The 21,472-nt window shown below is 36.5% G+C and overlaps 1 protein-coding gene across 1 annotated transcript in view; it reads right to left on the bottom strand.

Moving 5' to 3' along the window:
- LOC124993589 (EGF-like and EMI domain-containing protein 1) overlaps positions 1-21,472 on the bottom strand; it is a 623,779-nt gene that overhangs the window by 563,002 nt on the left and 39,305 nt on the right. The window contains 1 exon segment of the mRNA XM_047565459.1: positions 2,238-2,372. Within this exon segment, the coding sequence (XP_047421415.1) occupies positions 2,238-2,372 (135 nt within the window).

Here is a 21,472-nt window from a genome sequence, read left to right as displayed (position 1 = left end):
AATGAAAATCGAGAAGGACCCCATGTGTTATGGTCTAAAATACCCTCAGGATCGCTCAAGCCATCAAGAATGAAACCCAAAATTCTAAAGAGAATCAAGAAACCCTGAAGAATCATGGGTACATGCTTTTCAATGTGGAATTGAAGACTCCCCAGATATTGGATCCACTATAGCACAACTTCACTATAGCATAATCTCAACCATGGTGCTGACACATGCAAGGAGCTGACAGTCCTTAGTTCAAGGGGAAATAAAAAGAATCAACTAATTCAATGGTGTGTGGCCCCTGAAGGAGCACAGCACATAAATAGATGTAAAATATACATGCAATGCTAAAGTCTCGCAGGGAGGGAGCAATTGTGGAAAAAAACCTTGAAAGCGTTCCTTAGGGAGGAAACCAGGAACAACACTGAAGCATTTGTGCTGACCTATCAAGAGACTGTTACACCAATGTCTCCAGTCTGATTTCCTTTCTATCAGATCAATGTTATATTCATTCTTTATCCCCAAAGCACTATCATATTCTCTCCCCTTCAGACACCTTCCCCACATTCCAGCCTAAATCTCCTCATTGTTCAAGGTCAATTTCAGGTTCTACTTCTTCCAATTTCTCTCTGCCCCCTCCCCCAGGCAATGTATATTGCTCTTTCTCTTCTCTCAAAAATAGGACTTATTGGCCTTACCATAGTTTATTACATTTTTAACCACCTGGAAGTGTAACCTAATATTTTGGAGCATCTCTCTCTGATTAGGATACAAGTATAGGATTATGTAGTAATGTACGAAGACCCAAGCATCTTTCAAAGCTGCCACTGCTCTGAACCCAGAGTCAAACCTGGAATATCTAAAACTACTAAGCTCTTTAGAATACAAATATAAAACCTGTATTACTTATTTAGATTTGCTCTTCCCAATTCTGAATATCTATAAGGAAGAGGTATTTCTTTCTTTGGCTCAGACTAATACCAACAATGATTAAAACTTATGTGAGCACTACAGAAAATTTAAATGAAAAACCATTTACAAAACAAGTACTCTGATGAATAAATCATGTGCCCTGTAAGTATGGTTTCCATTCTAATTTCTCTTAAAATAAATTTTTCTGCCACAACATTATACTATCTAACACATATTGGGTCCTACAATGTACCAAGCATTGTGCCACATGTGTTAAATATATTTCAATTAATTCCCATAATACCCATGTGTGGCATTATTTTTCCGACTTTTTAGACTAAGGCACAGAAAAATGTAGGAATTTTGTGTAAGACTGCACAACTACTTGAAGTCAGGGGAAATTTTCTGATCTAAATGTCAGTTAAATATCCTTAGTTTGGACCAAAAATAAAAGTGTATTCACCTAAAGGTTGAATGCACATGTGTGCACACACACGTGTACACAAGATATATGTAAACATCCCCATGATAAACTATTTTGTCTTACTGTATTGTACTTAGTTCTATATTGTAAGTGTTATGATATTTCTATACCATGGCAAACCCAGTTATTTATAAATGTCCTCAACTTTCCACTGGCAATAAGAGTATGAATACTAAATTCTTCATTAACCTGAAACCACACATTTTTTAAGGCTAAGTATCTTGAATTCAGATTCAGGTGACTAATTTACATAAAACTCAATCCATCAGCAACTGTTTGTATCAATAGGTTCTTAGATGTTTTGTAAAACTATTTTAAAACTTTGGGGAAAAAAATGTCTGCAGGAAGCCCTGGCTCCCAGAAAGCATTGTGGACACTGGCTTTTCTCTCCTCTTCCAAGCCTGCAGAGTTAATCCTAATTCAAAGGCCATAATAAAGTTAAAGAAGCTCTAGGTTTCAAAGTGTTACAAGAGTACAAGGGCAGGTCAGAGGATGGTTCACAACTGTAGATCCCCTGGATCCAAGTCGTGCTAAATTTAGCAAACTGACACAATATTCCTTGTTTCTGTCAGTCTTCTGATCTTCAGCTTTCAATGGAGTATCATGTCATGAGGTAAAATTAGTGGCATCTAGCCTAAAATACTTCACACATAAACGAGGCCTAAGTGAAGTGATCATACATTCTGTCTCTGAAGGAAATACATTATTCTGAAGTTCTTAGTGAGCATACCGTATGCTCGTTTACTTAAGTATGCAATTATTTCCTAAAATTTATTGGATGAAATATTTAGAAGCAGGTAAAGCTTCTGGTTTTCATTTTTCATAATCACAAGGAAAGAGCAGAAAGCATCCTCACCTTCTTTCATAACCCATGCACCACGGTGGGCCAGTACAGCCTTGTTTCCGGAGTCTGACAGTGTGAGTGAAGGCCTGGACACATGGATGCACGACTCCCACCACCGTCACTAGCTGTTCTTCACAAACATTGGGCCTTGAAAAAAGAACAGCAGTGATGTGTCAGAAATATATGTTTTATATATGAAGAATGAGTCATTTATTTTTCTATTTAACACAAAAAGTTCATAGCTTAAAAAATATTTTAAGAGAAAAATACAGGCCATCTAAATAAAAATTTAAGCATGTCAATTAAAGTGAAATTTAAAAATCCAGTACCAGGCAAAAGAAAAAAATTAGAATAGATTTAAAGACCAGGAAAATTTTAAAAGGCATATATACAAGTCATAACTTCCCATGTGGGTAGAAAAATTGAGCTACACATTAAGTTCTGAGCTCTTTGGTAGCCTAAATTTTGAAAAAGAACAGTATGTCAGGAATTTCAATATCCATGAAGAAAAAGCAAGCCAATTCATCAAAAGAAGTTAAATTTTTCCTGGAAATTATTTCTGAATAATGTTTTCCATCTGCACATTTAATTGGATTTCACATATAATGCTTGTTTAAACACAAATATTTTTCAACCAGCATCATAGTAATATCCCCTTATAGAAAGTTAGTATCATTTTACAGAATCTTAGATCAGCCATCTTTAATTTTTAAGTGAGTAGGGCTAGAATACACTGAGAGCCTGAAGCATCAGAATTATTAGTTTTAAATAATCTTTTGTAGTTTGAGGAATGCTTTGCTTAAGGATGAATGATTTGCTAGTTCACATCATTTTGCATTTGAGAATACTACTCATTATTAGCAAGGTGGTCCAACCACTCGTACTTCTTACACATTCCATTCACCTACAAGTCAAGCATTGACCCCACTGGGAATGTGAAAGATGATTTCAGACTTTGACATTCCTGCCTTCAGGAAGCTCACAGTCTGACTTAGTCTCCCACATATATAATCTGCTGAAAATAAATGAGCTTTGGGACAGGAGCTCTAGTCAGCCCCCCCAAAAATACAAAATTGTGACCTTGTCCAGTGACAAAATAATAATGCTGATGAATGTCCAACAGTATCTCCCACACTATTTATCAGTTACATCATCCTCTGTGATTGCAGTTTCTTTTGGTTATCACTTTTTTTTTCCTGTGGCTCTAAATCTCACCATCTGATTTCACTTACAGCCCAATCCTCACTTCCAGATGCATTTTTAAAAGGCGATTGTTTGGACTGTTAAACTCTCTTAAATTGAATAAATTTCATGATGAACTTTATTTATGAGTTTGCATAGCACACTTTAATATTTTAGGTAAATATTGTAATAAAACCAGGAAGTGTAAAAACTGTGCATAAACCAGACTTCCATAAAATCTTCAAGAATTGGGCAGCAAGCCTAAAGAAAATCTTAGCTTTTAAAAATTCCATATTAGATTTTTCTGTAAACTGCCATACCTACACCTTTATGTGTCTTACATGCTTTTTTGTTAGCCAACTAGCCTCAATTAGAATGATTTCACAGCACCTGTCAATAGTTTGAAACATTACACATCATCCCACCCTGAAATCCCTTTTCAACCTCTTTTTCATCTGTCCACTTACTACATCCATCCATCCATTCAAAAAATACTTATTGTGTAACTATATGCATAAAGATTGTTTCAGAAGCATTCCCCCAAACAAGGATTTGGATATAAGTAGTTTTCTTGGGAGCTATATAAAACACTAATCAGCAAGTGATGAAATGAGATACAGAAGAACAGTCAGCCAATAAAAGATGCATTATGGAACTAGACATCGTGAACCATCTCTCCAACAGGGTGATGGATCCTGAGCATTTATACACTAATTCCTGTTGGTGATTGGTTCAGGGCTACTCCTTCCATGGCATTTCAGGCCCAAAGAGAGACAAGAGTTAGCATCCAGAAACCAAAGTGAATCCTCAAGCCAAGAAATGCATGCTGGTAGTTGAAAGCCTAGGAAATGCACAGGGGCAAAGGAAGGAGAAGGTATCTGGATGTGGCACTGCGTTTCAGGTGTAAGTGTTAACAAAGGAAAGAAAGTCCACATTCTTTACATATTTATTGATAATCAGAAGAGAAGTAAAAGGCAAACAAAATGTGACATGTTAGGGTAAAAATACCTGGGGGCTGAACTGGAATTGAGTGAAGCATACTTAGAGCTCATTAATTAGGAAAGGTTGCACTGAAGAGGTGAACAAAGAAGAGAAGACGGCCATGGAAAAAAGCCAGAAAATGCCATTCAGGCAGAAGGAGCAGAGTGAGCAGAGGCTCTGCAAGAAAAATTCTTGGCCTCCTAAGGCTCTGAAATAAGACCAAAGTGGCTCAAATGATGGGGTGCTTGGTGAGCTGGGCAGAACTTCCAGGCCAAGGACTTTTGATTTTATTCTCAGTGCACAAAAATGCATACAGACTTTTAGAGCTCTGATTTTTGTATACATTTCTGTAGCTGGGAGGTAGAGATGGGCTTCTGATACTCTGTCAGACACTGGCTACGGAAAAGCTTTCCAAGAGTTAGTCTCTCCTTCCTGACTCCAGGGAGGTCTCCAGTCAGGGAGGTTACTCACCTTGGGTACCAGGACATTCCAAAAAAAACTGTGTAAATGAACCCTGTCAGAACTTTCCAGTTTTCAAATCCCTAAATAGCCCCTTGTTAAGGGGGTACATAAATTCTTACTTCTAGCTGTTCTGTGAACGATTCCCTATAGGATACTCCCACATATGCATAACAAACTTTTCTCCTATAAATTTGTATCAATTAATTCACATACCACTCAGATCTTGGTCAATAGAAGAAAGGATTTTTCCTCCTACACATAGAAACACTGAGTATTAAATTAAATTACACAGATGTCAAAGACTGTCATGTATGGTATTAATTTTTCAAAATCTATGAATACAAAAATATCTACCACCAATTAGTATATTGAATCAATCATATCCGTGTCTGTTTAAATGTATTTATATGTTTTGCATACTTATGTACTTAAAAATATGCATTCTTTGGTAACAGAAGCATGGACATGTATGTTTGTACACACACACACACACAAACATGTGCACACATACATACAATTTTCAAACCGGTACGATTTTCTTGATAAGTCTCTTACAGTTACTAAACGTTTTCCTCTGGTTAGTTTTGGATGTGTATTGAGATTTCCCATGAGTCATTTTGAATAGTACTTGTAATTCTGACAGTTTAGTTCTTTACGTATTTTAGGTTATTTTGTTAAAGATAAACAAGGTTATGATTGTTGGATATACTTAGTGAATGGCTCCTTTCATAATGCGGTGTTTCTCCTAGCCCATGATGATGTGTTTTGCATTGCTTTCTTTTATCTTTAATCTGTCTGTCTGATGTTAACGTTTTGATACTAGCTTTCATTTGATTAACATTTTCTTAGCTTTATCTAGCTCTGCTACTTTAAATATAGCATACATTATTTTATCAGTTTATAGCTGCATTTAAATTTTTTAATTTGTTAATTTTTATCTTTTAATAAAAAGTAAATATAGTTACACACATTTTCATTACAAGTGTAACTGGTCTAGTCTCAGCTCCCTCTGTGGCTCCTGTTTACCAGGAGTGTGCATTTACTCTTTTCCTCTCTCTTATCCCTTTGGGATAGAAAATGTTTCCTATATTCTATTTTGCACAATTTATAAGACCTAGTTCTATATTATAATTCTAATATTTCAGTGGCTTCTTTTACATTTTATACCTAAATATATGCCTTCTCTGTAATAGAATTTAACATTATTCCTTGTGATATAATGAAGAATTTGTCTGATCTTTGCCATGAGTTCTTGACAAGTTCTGAAACTCTTGAAAATTCCTCTGCAATAGAAATATCTTTCCAATGTTAATGAAGTGACTTATGGGACCGTAGGTAGCTTAAGGATGAGGACTAGTCACCAGAAAAATCCAACCACATGACTAGAGGGTAGAAACTTTTAGCTGCCTGGCCTCTGGGGAGGGACTAGAAGGGTGTCAAGGCTTGGGTTCAATCTCTGACAAAGAACGCAACCCATCTAGTTGCCTATGTAATGAAACCCCAGTAAAAACCCTGGACACTGAAGCTTGGTGTATAATAATAAATACAATGCTTTCCTGAGTGCTGTGAGTCATTACAGCAAATTACCAGAATTATTGAACCTAAGGAGGTCATAGAAAGCACCATAATTGTAGTTGGTCAGAAGCATGGGCAGCCTGGGGACCTCCTGAGACTTGTCACTTGAAAGTGAAGGCAGTCGTGTGGAGGGTCAGTCATACCCTTAACCCATGGGATCTGTGCTAATGCCAGATAAATGTCAGAATTGAATAGCAGCACAGTCAGGTAGTGTCAGACAGGTTTGTTGAAACAGAGTCCTCATGTATATTCCTTCAAACAAGAACAAAATGTAGCATGTTTTAACTACCAAATGACACACTGCAATAGATCCTTTTTTTTTTTTTTTTTTTTAAATACTGGGGACTGAACCCAGTATCAGGGGTACTTAACCACTGAGCTGCTTCAGTAAGTTGCTGAAGCTGGTCTTGAACTTGGAATCCTCCTGCCTTGACTTCCCAAGTCACTGAGATTACAGGTGTGTGTCATCATATCCAGCTTGAAATGGAGACTTTTTAAGGTCAGTAATTGATTAAATCACCAAACAATCTTGCCAAATCCCATGCTCAGTTCTCTCTCTTATAATGTACACATCTCATATTTAATATAGGTATGCTTTGCTCTGTTCCTTCCAGGATTTAACAATTATTTGACGTTTTCATAATTTTGAGTTATTTTTATTTCTACAGGAACTGATAATCTGATCAGTGATTTTGACAGTTGCTTTCCTTGGAATTAGTTTCATTATTTGTTTTAGACTAGTTTACTAGTTTGCAGGCTTGTCTTGATTGAAAAGTTCTTTTCTCTCTCCTCACCTATACAGGGCAACAGGATTATGAGAAGACATTTTCTTATTGTCTTGGAATAGTGACCAAGGGCAAGAGCTAAAAGCAAAAGGCACTAAATATTCCCACATCCCAGAGAGTGCCACTGAAAAGTTGTAAGACACCTCCCCATGGGAAGTTCTTAAAGACTGGAAAACTAGCCTCACTGTTATCAACATCTGCTCCCCCTCTTTTCTTTTCCCCCTACAATAAAGGACTGAAAAATGGAGGAAAGGACATAAATTTGTTGCCTTTGTGCCAGAAGAGAAGCCAGCCTCTTTGTCCTGCCTGATCTCTGCTAAACTAAAAAGCCTTCAGTACAGGCTGCACCGAAAAAGTGCAAAGTAATAGGCCCATTCTTGCAATTCTTTTGCAAGGGTTCCCTGGCATTTGGAGTCTTCTGTAAATGAGTGACAACTTTGGGTCCACAGATTTGTTAATCAAAGTAAGGAGACCTTGCTGATAAAAGAGCTAATAAAACAGGGTTTTTATAGGTACAGAGCTGTAGTAAGCTCTCACCCATCTCAGTTCTCCCAGTCTGGGGAGGTTTCCCTTGGTTTCATGTTCTGGACACTGAGATTAGACAAAGAGAGATAGTAGTCAGTCTGCTCAGGACTGCTGGATCAAGGGATCGCACATCCAGCCAAAGAAGGGCTGAGCACGTGGATCACTGGTGGCAGCCAAAGCAGACCTGGGCTGCCCTCTCTGCAATGACTCTTAGAGATAGACGGGGTTGAAGGTACATACTTTTTCCAAGACACTGGGCACACCACCAACTTCAGACCACAGCAGACCACATCCAAGTAACATCAGGCACTATGTCCACCAGGAGCAGAAAGTCAGCATCCTTCACCTGTTCTCCCTGCCCCTCCCAACCCTGGAGGAACTAGGGCTGTCAGAAGAATAACGGGAGAGAAAGAAGATGCCTCAGACCCAGACCACAAGCAACCCTTGGCCTCACTCTTGATAATCCCTTCAGGCTATGAGGGTTATACTTCTAGTTTGTGATGTCAGAAAGGAGGAGCCAGGTTTTGAGAATTGAATTTAAATTGAATCTTTAATTTAGAATAAGCTAATAAATCAAAGCAACTATACATCTTTGAAATTAGCTAGTGATATGTTGTAAAGATGGGAAAAAGGAACCAAGTAATATAATTTATTAGAAAAACAATAAAAATAAATACAGTCCTGTGTCACTTTCTAGCATACTGAAACTTCTTCCAAGCCAGCAGTCCTGGCAGATTGGTATAGTTCCCTCCAACTGTCACCCTAGGTATCCCAATCCAGAATGAGCTGTCAGCCTCAGGAAAATCACTGTCCCAAACAGCAGTTGCAGGGAGGAAAGACAACAGGAAAGGACGGTTCCTCATTTCATGTTGTGAATTTGGCTTTGAGATACTATTGTTCTCTGGCACCTGGCCACTTAAATCTGAGCTACCTCTACCTCAGACCCAGAGTTTAACAAGCCTACACTGCCTCCCAGCCCATCACTACTTAGCATTTCTATATCTTTTCAAGTTCCACTAGAGATTTAATTTTAGGTTTTCATTTAATATTGTTTTACTTTCATGTTTAAAATATTTTATACAGCTTTGATAGATACTTTAACAAGTAGAGTCTCAAAATACGAATTTATGACACCATTTTCACCTGAAGTCCTAAGATATCTTTTCAATTCCACAAATATGATCTTTTTTTCCCTACACCTCTTTGTGCTTCAAACCTAGTTTAGTGGCTGCCTGCAAGTTATTCAGTAAGGTATTTGCCCTGAATAAGAGAATGTGTGACTGCCTGAGCAAGACTCAAGTAATGAAGATAATATGAATCAGTTAAGATACATAAAGCCCTTCCAAATAGTGCCTGACACATGAAATGTGTTTAGGAAATATTAGTTATATGTCTTTTAAGCTCATAAAGAAATTCTGAGGTTAAATTTCTCAAAGAAATACTGTCTATAGAATTTTAACTTTAATCACTGCTGATTTGTAGTACAGTAAAATAAATGAAAGCAGATGATGTGTCATTTTTTAAAGAATCAGAACTCCATATGACACTTCCTAATGAAAACACTAATTAAAATTAATACTGTCACTGCTGCTGTCCGACCCTCTATCCCCTTAGGTGGGCATAAGCTTGTGCTGGTCAGCGTTAGGACATAACTGGAGAACAGTTACTATGTTTCCTGCTCCCTAAGCTAATGGTATCATATTCTGGAGTCAACAAAAGTACAGTGACCTGAGGGGCACCTTAAGGTATAGAGAAATCAAAATGAGGGGTTAAAAATGAATCCACCCTTATGCTTTGAAAGTTTATTACCAAATGCCACTTCCCTCTTTGTTTTAATGTGCTAGATCCCTCTACAGCTGCAAATTAATTTTCTTTGCTCCCTAAATGAATTACACGTAACCGTTTCTAAAAATGACTACAGACATGAAAGTCATTTTCACTTAATAACTAACTATTAATCTCATATTTCTTGGTGTCACTTTAGTATGAAGTGCAAACGAAAATTATGCTAAATATTGCAAATTTATGGCAAACACCAGCCCTTGATTTATATTATTATAGATGGTTTATCACCAGAAGCAATCTAAACAAAACTCCATCAGATAGATGTTACAATTTGTATTTATTTCTCCCAGCCCTAAATGGTTCTTCAATTTCAGAACCATCATTAATATCTTATAAATGCAAATCTTTATTTCTTATTTTAATCTACAATGATTTCTCTAAGTCTTCAGAAGATTAGCTTTTACATAAAATATTCAAATAACAATTATAAATGATACTTTGTTTTCCCTGGGCAATCTATTAGCGATGATGCATAAACTATTTAAAAGGAATTGGGTGGTCTATATTGATCTGGGATATAATGGGCTAATAATGTGCCTCTCTTTCTTTTAAATGATCACCTCACAATTTCAAATTAAATCATGGGGGAAAAAAAACCTTTTAAATGTTTGCAAATATCTTTAAATGCTTCGCCTACCTCCACAATCATCCAATTTTATTATATTTTCTTTTAGGATCTCTAGGATCCTAAGCCACTATATTGATCTTAATCAAGAGGAAACTGCAACTAGTTAGTCTTCTCTTACTTTTTATTGACATCTCACGTATGAATTTTAACCTGACCACACATACTGGAGAACAGAGGAGACAATGCATCCTGACCCCAAGGGCTGAGCTCTAGGATCAGAGGTCACTGGGTCTCCCCTTGCTGGTCCTCCCTAATCTGACCTCCTAAGCCTGCACCAACATCTTTCTGACTTGAGAACTTCACTAGTGGAAATTCTCCACCATATAAAACCTCCCAGCATGTCTCCTCAAAAAACAGAAGCTAGAACAGCAGTATTTACAGAATTCCAAGCAGCCGACCCTGCATCCCATTTGCCAGATCTATCCAGCTGGTATCTCTTTGTCCTGAACTATTCATCTCATTTTGTCTTCACTGCTCATTGCCAGAGCCTATGACAGGAAACTCCTGATGAATATGTTATTGATTCTACAGAGAAAACACTGATTGATTTAGATTGTGTGCTTTCTTTATCTAAAAAAAATTCATAGTGCTAATGTATGTTCAACATCAAGTCATAGGTAGTGACATCAAGAAGTTCAAAAATAATGGAAAGCACACTGCTTTGAAGATACTGTGATGAAGAATTCATGAATTCACTCTACAAGATTCCCCTGAGCATCCACCAGGTATCAGCAATTGTGTCAGGGGCCCATAATATAATCAGAAATGAATTGTCTTTGAAGTTAAAGAAACAACACTTGTTACAGCCCTGGAAGAAGTTAAACAATGTTTTCATATTAGTACATGTTTTTGTAAACTTTGAAATAAAGGATATAATTTTATTCTTTGAATGGATGGTCTCATATTATATAATCCTCAAGCTCCATAAAAACTGAGATTTACTTTAATCAGGAGGTAAAACTCCCCTATACTGAAAACTATAAAACACTGATGAGAAAAATGAGGAAGAAATGAAAAGGTAGCCCATGCTCATTGATTTGGAAGAAACAGTATTCTTAAAATGCTTATAGTACTAAAAGCAGATTTAATGCAATCCCTGCCAAAATTCCAATGACATTTTTCACAGAAACGGGGGAAAAAATCCTAAAATTCATATGGAACCACAAACAACTCCAGATAAGTGAGGCAATCTGCAAATGAAAAGAACAGAGCTGGAGGTATTATCATACCTGATTTCACCATACACTACAAAACTAGAGCAAAGAAAACAGCATGGTGCTGGTGTAAAAAGAGACACACACAGAACACTGGAAAAGAATGAAGAGCACAGAAATAAATCCAAGCATTTAGAGTCAATTTTCTACAAAGACATCAAGAGCACACTATGGTGAAAGGTCAATTTCTTTTAATAAATGGTGTTGAGACAACTGGATATCTACATGCGGAAGAATGAAGTGAGGCCTTATCTCTCATCAGATATAAAAATCAACTCCAAACAGATTGAAGAATTAAATGTAAGATTTAAAAACTACAAAACTCCTGGTAGAAAAACATGCAGAGTAAAGCGCCACACCACTGGCCTGGGAAATGCATTTTTGGATATGAAGACAAAAGCACAGGCAATAAAAGCAAAAATAGGAAGATGAATTTATATCACACTAAAAATCTTCTACACAACCAAGGAAACAATCAATAGAGTAACAAGACAACCTGCGGAATGGGAGAAAAAAACTGCAAACTATACATCTGATAAAAGGTTAATATCCAAAATAGGTAAGGATCTCAAACAACTCAACAGTAAGAGTACAACCCAATTAAAAAAGAGAGAAAAGAATCTGAATAAACAATTTTCCAAAGAAGACATTCAAATGGCCAACAGGTACATGAAAAAATCCTTAACAACACTAATCATCAGAGAAATGCAAATTAAAACCATAATGAGATATCATCCCCCATCTATTAAAATGGCTACTATCAGAATGATGAAAGATAAGTGTTATAGAGGATATGGAGGGAAAGGAGCCCTTGTGTTCTATTGCTGGGAATGTAGATTAGTACAGCCATTATGGAAAAAAGTATGGAGATTCCTCAAAAAAATTAAAAAACAAAACTACTATATGATCCAGTAATCCCACTTCTGATTATACATCCAAATGAAATGAAATCACTATGTTAAAGACATTTGTCCTTCTGTGTTTGTTACAGCATTATTGGCAATAGCTAAGATAGAGAATCAAACTGAGTGTCCATTGGTGGACAAGTGGATAAAGAAAATGTGAGACACACACATAAACACACAAAATGGAACACTATCCAGTTAAAAAAAGAGAGAGAGAGAAATCTTGTTATTTGAAAAAACAGTGAGGACATTATGTTAATTAAAATAAGCTAAGCACAGAATGACAAGTGTTTATAAGTGGTGTCACTTATAAATGGAATCTAAAAAGTTTGAATTCAGAGCCAGGGATGATAGTGCACACCTATATTCCCAGTGATTCTGGAAACTAAAGTAGGAGGATTGAGAGTTCAAAGACGGCCTCAGCAACTTAGTAAGCACTAAGCAACTCTGCAAGACTCTGTCTCTAAATAAAATATAAAGGCTAAAGATGTGACTCAGAGGTTGTACACCCTTGGGTTAAATCTCCTGTACCCCCTGAAAAAAACTGAACTCAAAAGTAGAGACTAAAATGAAAATTACCAGAGGTTGGGTAAGTGGGGAAGATATTGGGATATTGGTCCAAGGAAACAAAATTTCAGTTAGATAGAAGGAATATGTTCAAGAGGTCATTGTACACCCCAGTGACCAGTTCATAACAGTGGAGAGCATTCTTAAAAATGACCAAGATTGTAGATTTTAACTCTTCACATCACAAAAAGTATGAAAAAGATGTGAGATAATGCATATGTTAATTAGCTCTGTTCAGTTGTTTCATGATGTATATGTAGTTCCAAAGGACATGTACCTAGTAAATATATGCAATTTTTATTTATCAATTAAAAATGATTTTTAGTATAAAAAAATGTAAATCCTGAGATTTATCCCTGATTTCTGAGGAGAGGTTGTACAACTATTCTACAGTCTAAGTATTATAACAGTCATTAATTATTAATTAGAAGACATGATTGGCAATATGGAAATCTCTAATACAAAGCTTTACTTGAAATTAAAGTCACTTCTGTCTGTCATGTTGGGTCAGAGAATCTTCCTTCCAGGAAGGTAATGCCTTCCATTAAATCTTTCTTATGCAGGTTAAAAGAGTTTAACCTTCTTTCATCAAAGATAATTGTCCTTACTCTTCAACATCATTTTGTTCACCAAAATTAAATTAAGGACAGTAGGAAGGTACTAAACAACACATTGTTTGTACTGGGGATATGATGGGAGGAAATAGAGAAGATTGATAATTGTCTTTAATTACTATGTGATGTCACTTTTCCAAGGCCAAAATGTCTAAGATAAAGCTAAGGTAAGTTTCAGGAAAAGGTTTTATACTAGATGTTTTTCCCACTGAAAACATATTTGAATAAGTTATTTGGAAATCTATGGTCTCCTTCTCTGAAAACACTTAAAAATCAGACTTTTAATCTTCTAAAGAAAAACATGTATTCAGAATAAGAATCCATTCCTCAACATTTTTTTTTCAAATTTACTTTTTAAAAAAGTAATAATAGTTTTCACATAGGGAATCTCCAAAATCTATGGTTCTCAAAGTGTCATCCCTGGACCAGCAGCATCAGCACCATCTCAAAACTTTTTAAACATGCCAGTTCTTGGTCCAACCTAGATGGACTAAATCAGAAATTCTGGAGAAGTAGTCTAACAATCCAGGTTTTAGCCACTTCTGGGCAATTCTAATATATGTTATAGTTTGAAAACTACACCCTAGACATCTACTCAATCAGGTCAGAAGCTCACACATCTCCCCAAGTGATCTTAAATGGACCCTGACGACACCAAATTACCTCTACTATCACGAAGTGTGGAGAAGGGAGGGAGAGGGATGATGAAGAGGAGAAAAACAGGAGACATTAAGTAGAAAGGGGAGGAGAGGGAAAAGAGAACCAGAGAAGGGGAGAGGCATTAAGAGAACTAGCCAATTTCCATAAATTTCAAACTTTTATTTTACTTTTAAAAGGCCAAAAGTCAGATCCACTTTTGTCTCCAGTGGCAGACTCACTGTTGAACAACTGTCAATCATGAAAGTATATTTAGTCCAACTGAGGTGTGTCCAGAGACAGTCTTCAGTGATAGCTCCAAGTCAAGAATGATTCTTGAACTATGATAAGCACCTGATCATCTGGGAAACTTGTCAAATATTCTAATATCAATGCCCTCCTTCTATGGAAGTCAGAAAACCATTGCTCAATGAGTTTCTCCCATTTCTGAGCCTCAGGAACTGTTGCTACAAACCTGAAACCTGACCTTAAGACCATTACAGAAATAATAAAACTGGAAACTTCTTGGATCCACTTCCTGGTTCATTAGATTATAAATGAGATTAAACGTTGAATTAAGAAAAAAAACAGGATATCAAAAGGACTATTCCAACAAAAACCCATTGTAACAATGGGGGAAAAAAGTCATGTACCATGTATTTGCTCAGATTTCAACACACAATCAAAAGCATGAGATGTTCTGCATGATACAAGTTATATGCAAAATTCAGCTTTTGATTAAAGGTTATATTAAGTAGGTAAACATGATATGTAATCATCCAACAATCATTCACTAGGACCTACTCAATTCAACTTCCATGACTGGACAAACGACCCTACCACCACTTCCAAGACTTATATTCATCTCTTAAAAGCTGTCTATATATTGTGTTTCTTGGTGAAGATGATCATCTCTTTAGGTCTTTAATCTGCAGTAGTCTTCAGAGTATTAAGCACACATGGTTAATGCTTAATAAATATACATTGAATAAAGGAGTATTTTTAGTCAGGCATCCAACATAAAAGGACATGGGTTTCCAGGACCTCCATGAGTCTAGGGACATTCCATGGCATCCCTGGTTGGTTAGATGATAATGACTTCCCTCAAACAATGTTTCAAGGTTCCCCTAAACTAAGGGAGGTGCTTGAGCTCCAAATAAATAATCAGTAAGGGTACCAAGGGATGATTGCGGAAAGGAGCCTTTAATCCTCCCCCCCTACAAGTTCCACCAGAACCCCCAGAGATACTCCATATAATTACATATAAGCAGACCAAAACAGCTCTAGGACAAACATCTTGTCTCCCTTTCCAAACATGTTGTCCTAATCCTCCATCTACAGATGGTCTGGGTCAGACCTAGATACATGCAGGCACCTTAATATCCAGAGAGTTTCAGCAAGAAAGAAAAGATTACTAAAAGTCAAAGTCCTCCATCTATACATGTTCTTGGTATTTCTCCACTCCTCTTGCCTGTTTATGGCCCAGTGGTCCATCACCTTCAGGTCATACCAGATCCTAAACCATTGTTCTATTTGTGCACAAATCTCAGGACACATACCAATTAGCTCAAATTGCTTCCTGCTTCTGATACCATCTATTGAGTCATTCAAGAACCTCTGTTCCAGCCAGCTGTGATGATCTCTTTCAGACTGAGCAGTTACCTCCACTGTCCCCCTCCCAGACATAGTGCAGCTCTGCCTAGCCAGCCTCTAGCTTCCACACTCTGGGGGACCTCAGCATGGAATGTCCCACCAGGATCATAGATGCCTTTTCTCTGAGGCCACTTTGGGAATATGCTGAGAGGGAAGAGAGATTGTTCACTGTCACACTAGAAAATATATAACTGAATCCAAACAATATGATCCCAAGCAAACATGTAATACCTACATTATGAATAAGCACAAACAAGACAAGAAGAATCTGGAACCAAATGCTAACAAGCTTTTTTTCAGCATGTCAGGACTGCAAGTCTTTTATTGTTTGTTTTTATACTTACTTTATTTATTTTACACATTTTCTGTGGTGAGAGTACATACTTATTAAATTGAGAAAATGATCATTTTAAAAAATGCAGAGACGCTGACCTGATTTTGGTCTTCAATTAAGTAAATAAGAGTCAGACTGGCCATAATGACTTTTATCTATTTTAAAAAACAAGAAGTGGAAAGAAATTTATATCATAGAATTTGTTTTGAGGATCAAACCCAGGGCCTTATGAATGTTAGGCAAGGGCTCTACCATTGAGCTATATCTCAAGCCCTATAGAATATCTTTGAATAAATAACAGTTTCAGATACTTAATAACATATGTGGTTTGCCCTAAATGCATATGTACTTTTTTTTTTTGCATATGTACTTTTTATACATTTAAACTGATTTTTTTTTTTTTTTTTGCTTTGCTTTTCCTCCACTTTACTGGTAAATAATGATGGGATTTGTGGTTACATAGTCACACATGCACACAATACAACAATTTAATTTGGTCATTATCACTTCCCAGCATTTGCCTGTCTCCCTTCCCTCCTTTCATCCCCTGGTCCCTTTCCTCTACTGTACTGATCTCCCTTCAATATTCATGAGATCCCCCTGCCACACCTGTCTATTCCTTTTCCTCTCTAGTTTCCACATATGACCCTTGTCCTTCTGAGTTTGATTTATTTTGCTTAACAAAATCATCTCAAGTTTCATCCATTTTGCTGAAAACAACATTAATTTTGTTTTTCTTTATGACTGAATAAAAATCCATTGTGTATATATACCACATTTGCTTTATCCATTCATCTATTTATGTATACCTAGGCTGATTCCACAGTTTGACTATTGTGAATTGAGCTGCTATCAATGTGGGTATGCATGTATCACTATAGCATGATGACTTTAATTCTTTAAGATAAAGACTAAGAAGTAGTACAGCTGGGTCACATATAGTGGTTCCATGCCTAGTCTTAAGGAACCTCCACACTGATTTCCATAATGGTTATACTAATTTACAATCCAACCAACAGACTTATACTGACTTTCATGACTTACACTGTTATCTTTCCTTGAATAAATTGAGAGTTACTAAAAAATACTTGATTCAATCACTATATTATCAACATGTTGGCAGAAATTGGCTACTGAAAATCATATTTCTTCCAATGTGCAACCTTCAGTCTTTTGAATTTCTTAATATTATAAATATTAATTGTACAAAATAATTATTTTTTTACATTTTTATACATGCATATAATGTACTTTGATCGTCTCTGCCCTCCCTATTATCCCATCTTACCCCTTCCAGCCTCCCCTTTGTGACCTCCCCTTCTCTAATAACCCCCCTTCTACTTTTCTGTTATCTGTTATCCTGTTTTTTATTTCTAGGTGCCAGAGATGAGAGAAAATATGTGATACTTGTTTTTCTAAAGATTTCCAATTTCATCCATTTTCCTATGAATAAGGTAATTCCATTCTTCTTTATGAATGAATAATACTCATATATATATGTATATGTGTGTGTGTGTGTGTGTGTGTGTGTGTGTGTGTGTGTGTATCACATTTTCTTTATACATTCATCTGCTGATGGGCACCTAGGCTGATTCCATGACTTAGCTATTGTCAACAGTGCCATGGTAAACATGGCTATATGTATCTCTATTGTATGCTAACTTCAATTCCTTTAGATATATACCCAGGAGTGATATAGAAGACCATACGTAGTTCTATTTTAGTTTTTTGAGGACCCTCCATACTAATTTCTGTAGTGGTTATACTAGTTTATATTCCTACCAATAGTGTACGACAGTTCATATGAAAGCTGAAAAATCCCCCTAAGCAAAAAGAAAGATGCTGGAGTTATCACAATACCTGAGTTTAAATATGCTACAGAGAAACCATAACAACAGCATGCTATTGGCACTAGAATAGAAACATAGACCAATGGAACAGAAGAGAGGATCCAGTATAAACACACACTTCTACAGTCATGATTCTCAATAAAGATTCTCTTCAAACAAAGGACAATCTCTTCAACAAATGGTTCTGGGAAAACTGGATATCCACTGGTAGAAAATTAAAACTAGATCCTGTCTTGGACAGAAATCAACTCTAAATGGATCAGAGATCCTTTAGTAGGACCTGAAACTTTAAAAATACTAAAGGAAAACATTGGAAAAACATTTCAAGACACTGGAACAGGCAATGATTTCCTGAATAGGATGCCAGTAGCTCAGGAAATAGCAAGAACTGGCAAATGGGATTACAGCAAATTAAAAAACTTCTGCACAGCAAAGGAAACAATCAACAGTGAAAAGACAACCTAAAAAATGGGAGAAAATCTTTGCCAGCTATATATAAAGAACTCAAAAGAACAAGTAATCCAAATCCAATCAATAAATGGGAAAATGAGCTGAACAGACACTTCTCAAAAGAAGTACAAATGGCTAATAATTATGTGAAAAAATGTTCACCATCTTCAGCCATCAGGGAAATGCAAATCAAAATTACACTGAGATTCCATCTCATCCAAGTCAGAATTGCTATTATCAAGAAAAGGAAAAATAACAAATGCTGGCAAGGATGCCACGGGGGAAAAGTCTTTTTCTTTTTGAAGTCCCCTCTCCTGTGGGTTTTTCTCCTTCCTGGTCTTGACCACTAAGGACTTATGAAGAAGACAGTGAATGCTTATGAAGTACCTAGTGTGTTCTAGCACTGTTTTAGGTATTTTAGATACACAATTATGTATTAAAGTACTTAGAGGAATCCAAATATGAGGTTTAAGGCCTCTTAGAGGGAAGCTCCCTAAACAGCTGGCTTCACCACACTTCCTTCTTCTATTCTTTACAGTCAAAATGCTTTTTCCTTATACCAATTGTATCTGATTCAATGTCTTAGCAGCACTAGCAGAAAAAAAAAAATCAAATAAGGAAGGAAGGGAGGGAGGGAGGAACAAGAAAGACAGGAAAGGAAACATCTGTGATGCCTGACACACACACACACACATAAACACATACATGTGCATTTATACACCAATTAAATGCATGTATTGTACGTATATATTACTTAATACATAGACTTGTCATTCTATTTATTTGTTTAATAAGGGTCAGAGGATGAAAAGAGACTCCATTCAAAGACCAATTTCAATCTGCAAATGAAGATTCCTAATCACTCTTCTTTTATAGAGTAACTGCTAAGTTGAAAAAGTACTGGTATTGTCATTTTATTCCTTATGAAGCCTTCTAAAATTCTCACCCACAGTGATCACCTCCTTTACTGAATCCTGTTTCACATAAGGCCTATCCTTTATCATTTAGTTGTCAAGTATGTAGCATTATTCCTGGCTTTTCTTCCTCTTAGTATTTTCATGTGTTTTAATGTTCTTCCTACAATAAAAATGGTCATTGAGCACAGGGTCACATCTTGGTATCTTCCATCATGCACAATCTCCCAGCAACTACCTAGTATCTGAATGAGCTGCTCTTACACTCATTTCCCCTTCCCTAAAGCCCCATGGCACTGTTTCCCCCATTGTCGTCACTTGTTTAATGCTGGGCTTTGCATGTCAGTTGTTTGGGGATCAGTCTGTCTGCGCATGGTGCTGTTCACTCCTTAAAGGCAGAGAGGCAAACCAGGCGCACAGACTTGGGAGGCTGAGACAGGAGAATCACAAGTTCAAGGTTAGCCTCAAAAACTTAGCAAGATCCTCAACGACTAACTAAGTGAGACTCTGTCTCAAAATTTTTAAAAAAGATTTAAAAGGTGGACTGGGGCTACAGCTCAGTAGTAAAGTGCCTCTGGGTTCAATATATATATATATATATATATATATAAAGGAGCAAAGTCAATGCCTCATCCATCTCCACAGCCTCTTCAGGGATTTTTAATGCAAATGGTACATCATGGATACTGACATCTGTGCATTAGTTTAAATTTATTAAAAATGGAATTCTGGCATATCCTCAAGTCATCTATGTGTAAGCAGTGTTTGGAAGGACCAAGAGGAGATCAGGAGATTGATCACCCCTTTTCATGGATGCTTTTAACATTAATATACATTTTAAAAGGCCACACAGCTTGGTGGAAAAGCACAAATGTTGGAGTCAGACAACACCAGTTGAAAGCTGCCACCACTTTTCATTTGATGTTTTTGTTTTCAGATGTTTACTTCAATAGCAAAAGTCTTTTCTTGATCTTTAAATTTGTAATTATCCAAGAGGCATATGAATTGAAGATTTAAATAATATAAGAAGTAACTGAACAAAACCTGAATATCTTTCTGAACAATATAAGAAATTACTAAACAAAACTTTCTGCTTTGTACTTTCCCCTGCTCAGCCACCTCAAAATAACTACTGCCTGCAACCTGTTGTACTCAGCTCTGACTCTTTCTATCTGTATTTACATATGCATGCATGGAGTGATCCCCATTCATCCAGGTGGGATATGGTCCAAGATCCCCACTGGCTTTCTGAAATTGCAGGTAATACCAAATTCTATACTATTTTTTTCTGGACATATATATCTATGATAAAGTTTAATTTATAAATTAGGCACAGCAAGAGATTAGCAGCAAATACTAATAATAAAATAGAACAATTATAGTAATATATTTTAATAAAGTTCATATGAATATGAATGTGATCTCTCTCTCTCTCTCTCTCTCAAATATCATACTGTACTTACTCAATCCCTTCCTTCTTGTGGATGAGAAATGATAAAATACCTGCGAAAAGTCTGGTGAATGACATAGGCATTTTGACACAGTGCTAGGCTACTATATGAAAGTTACTTGACCACCAGCAATGCAACATTGTGAGGGTCAATCTAATACCAAGACATTTACTAAATGAATAACAGGTCAGTATCATATATATTGTGGATACAGTGGAGAAATGATTGATTCACAAATTGAGCAGGACAGAGTAAAATGGCATGAAATTTCATCACTATGTTCAGAATAGGGCACAAATTAAAAGTTACAATTGTTTATTTTTGGACTTTTCCATTTAATAATTTGGATTGTGATGACTGTGGTTAACTAAATCATGGCAAGTCAAACCTTAGATGTGAAGGGAGAATTTTTAATTTTTTTTCATATTTGTCCCATCTCTTAATACTAGTGCAGTGGCAATTAAATTTCAACCTGACTGTTGGAGGTGGCATTCAAACCACAGCATTTATAAAAACAGGAGGACATTGGGGTTCCATGGAAACCTGGATTTGCTCATAGCACCTCTGTTCTCTGAAAGCTACAGAGTGTAAAGATGAGGAGAAATACATCCCTCCTAATTGCCTTGCAGGGTATCTGCAGTGTGAATTTACTTTTCACATCCTCAGCTTTAACCAG

The sequence above is a fragment of the Sciurus carolinensis genome, chromosome 9 (genome assembly GCF_902686445.1).
Source record: "Sciurus carolinensis chromosome 9, mSciCar1.2, whole genome shotgun sequence".
In the NCBI taxonomy this organism is placed as follows: domain Eukaryota; kingdom Metazoa; phylum Chordata; class Mammalia; order Rodentia; family Sciuridae; genus Sciurus; species Sciurus carolinensis.
This window is presented reverse-complemented; position numbering and strand designations above follow the sequence as displayed.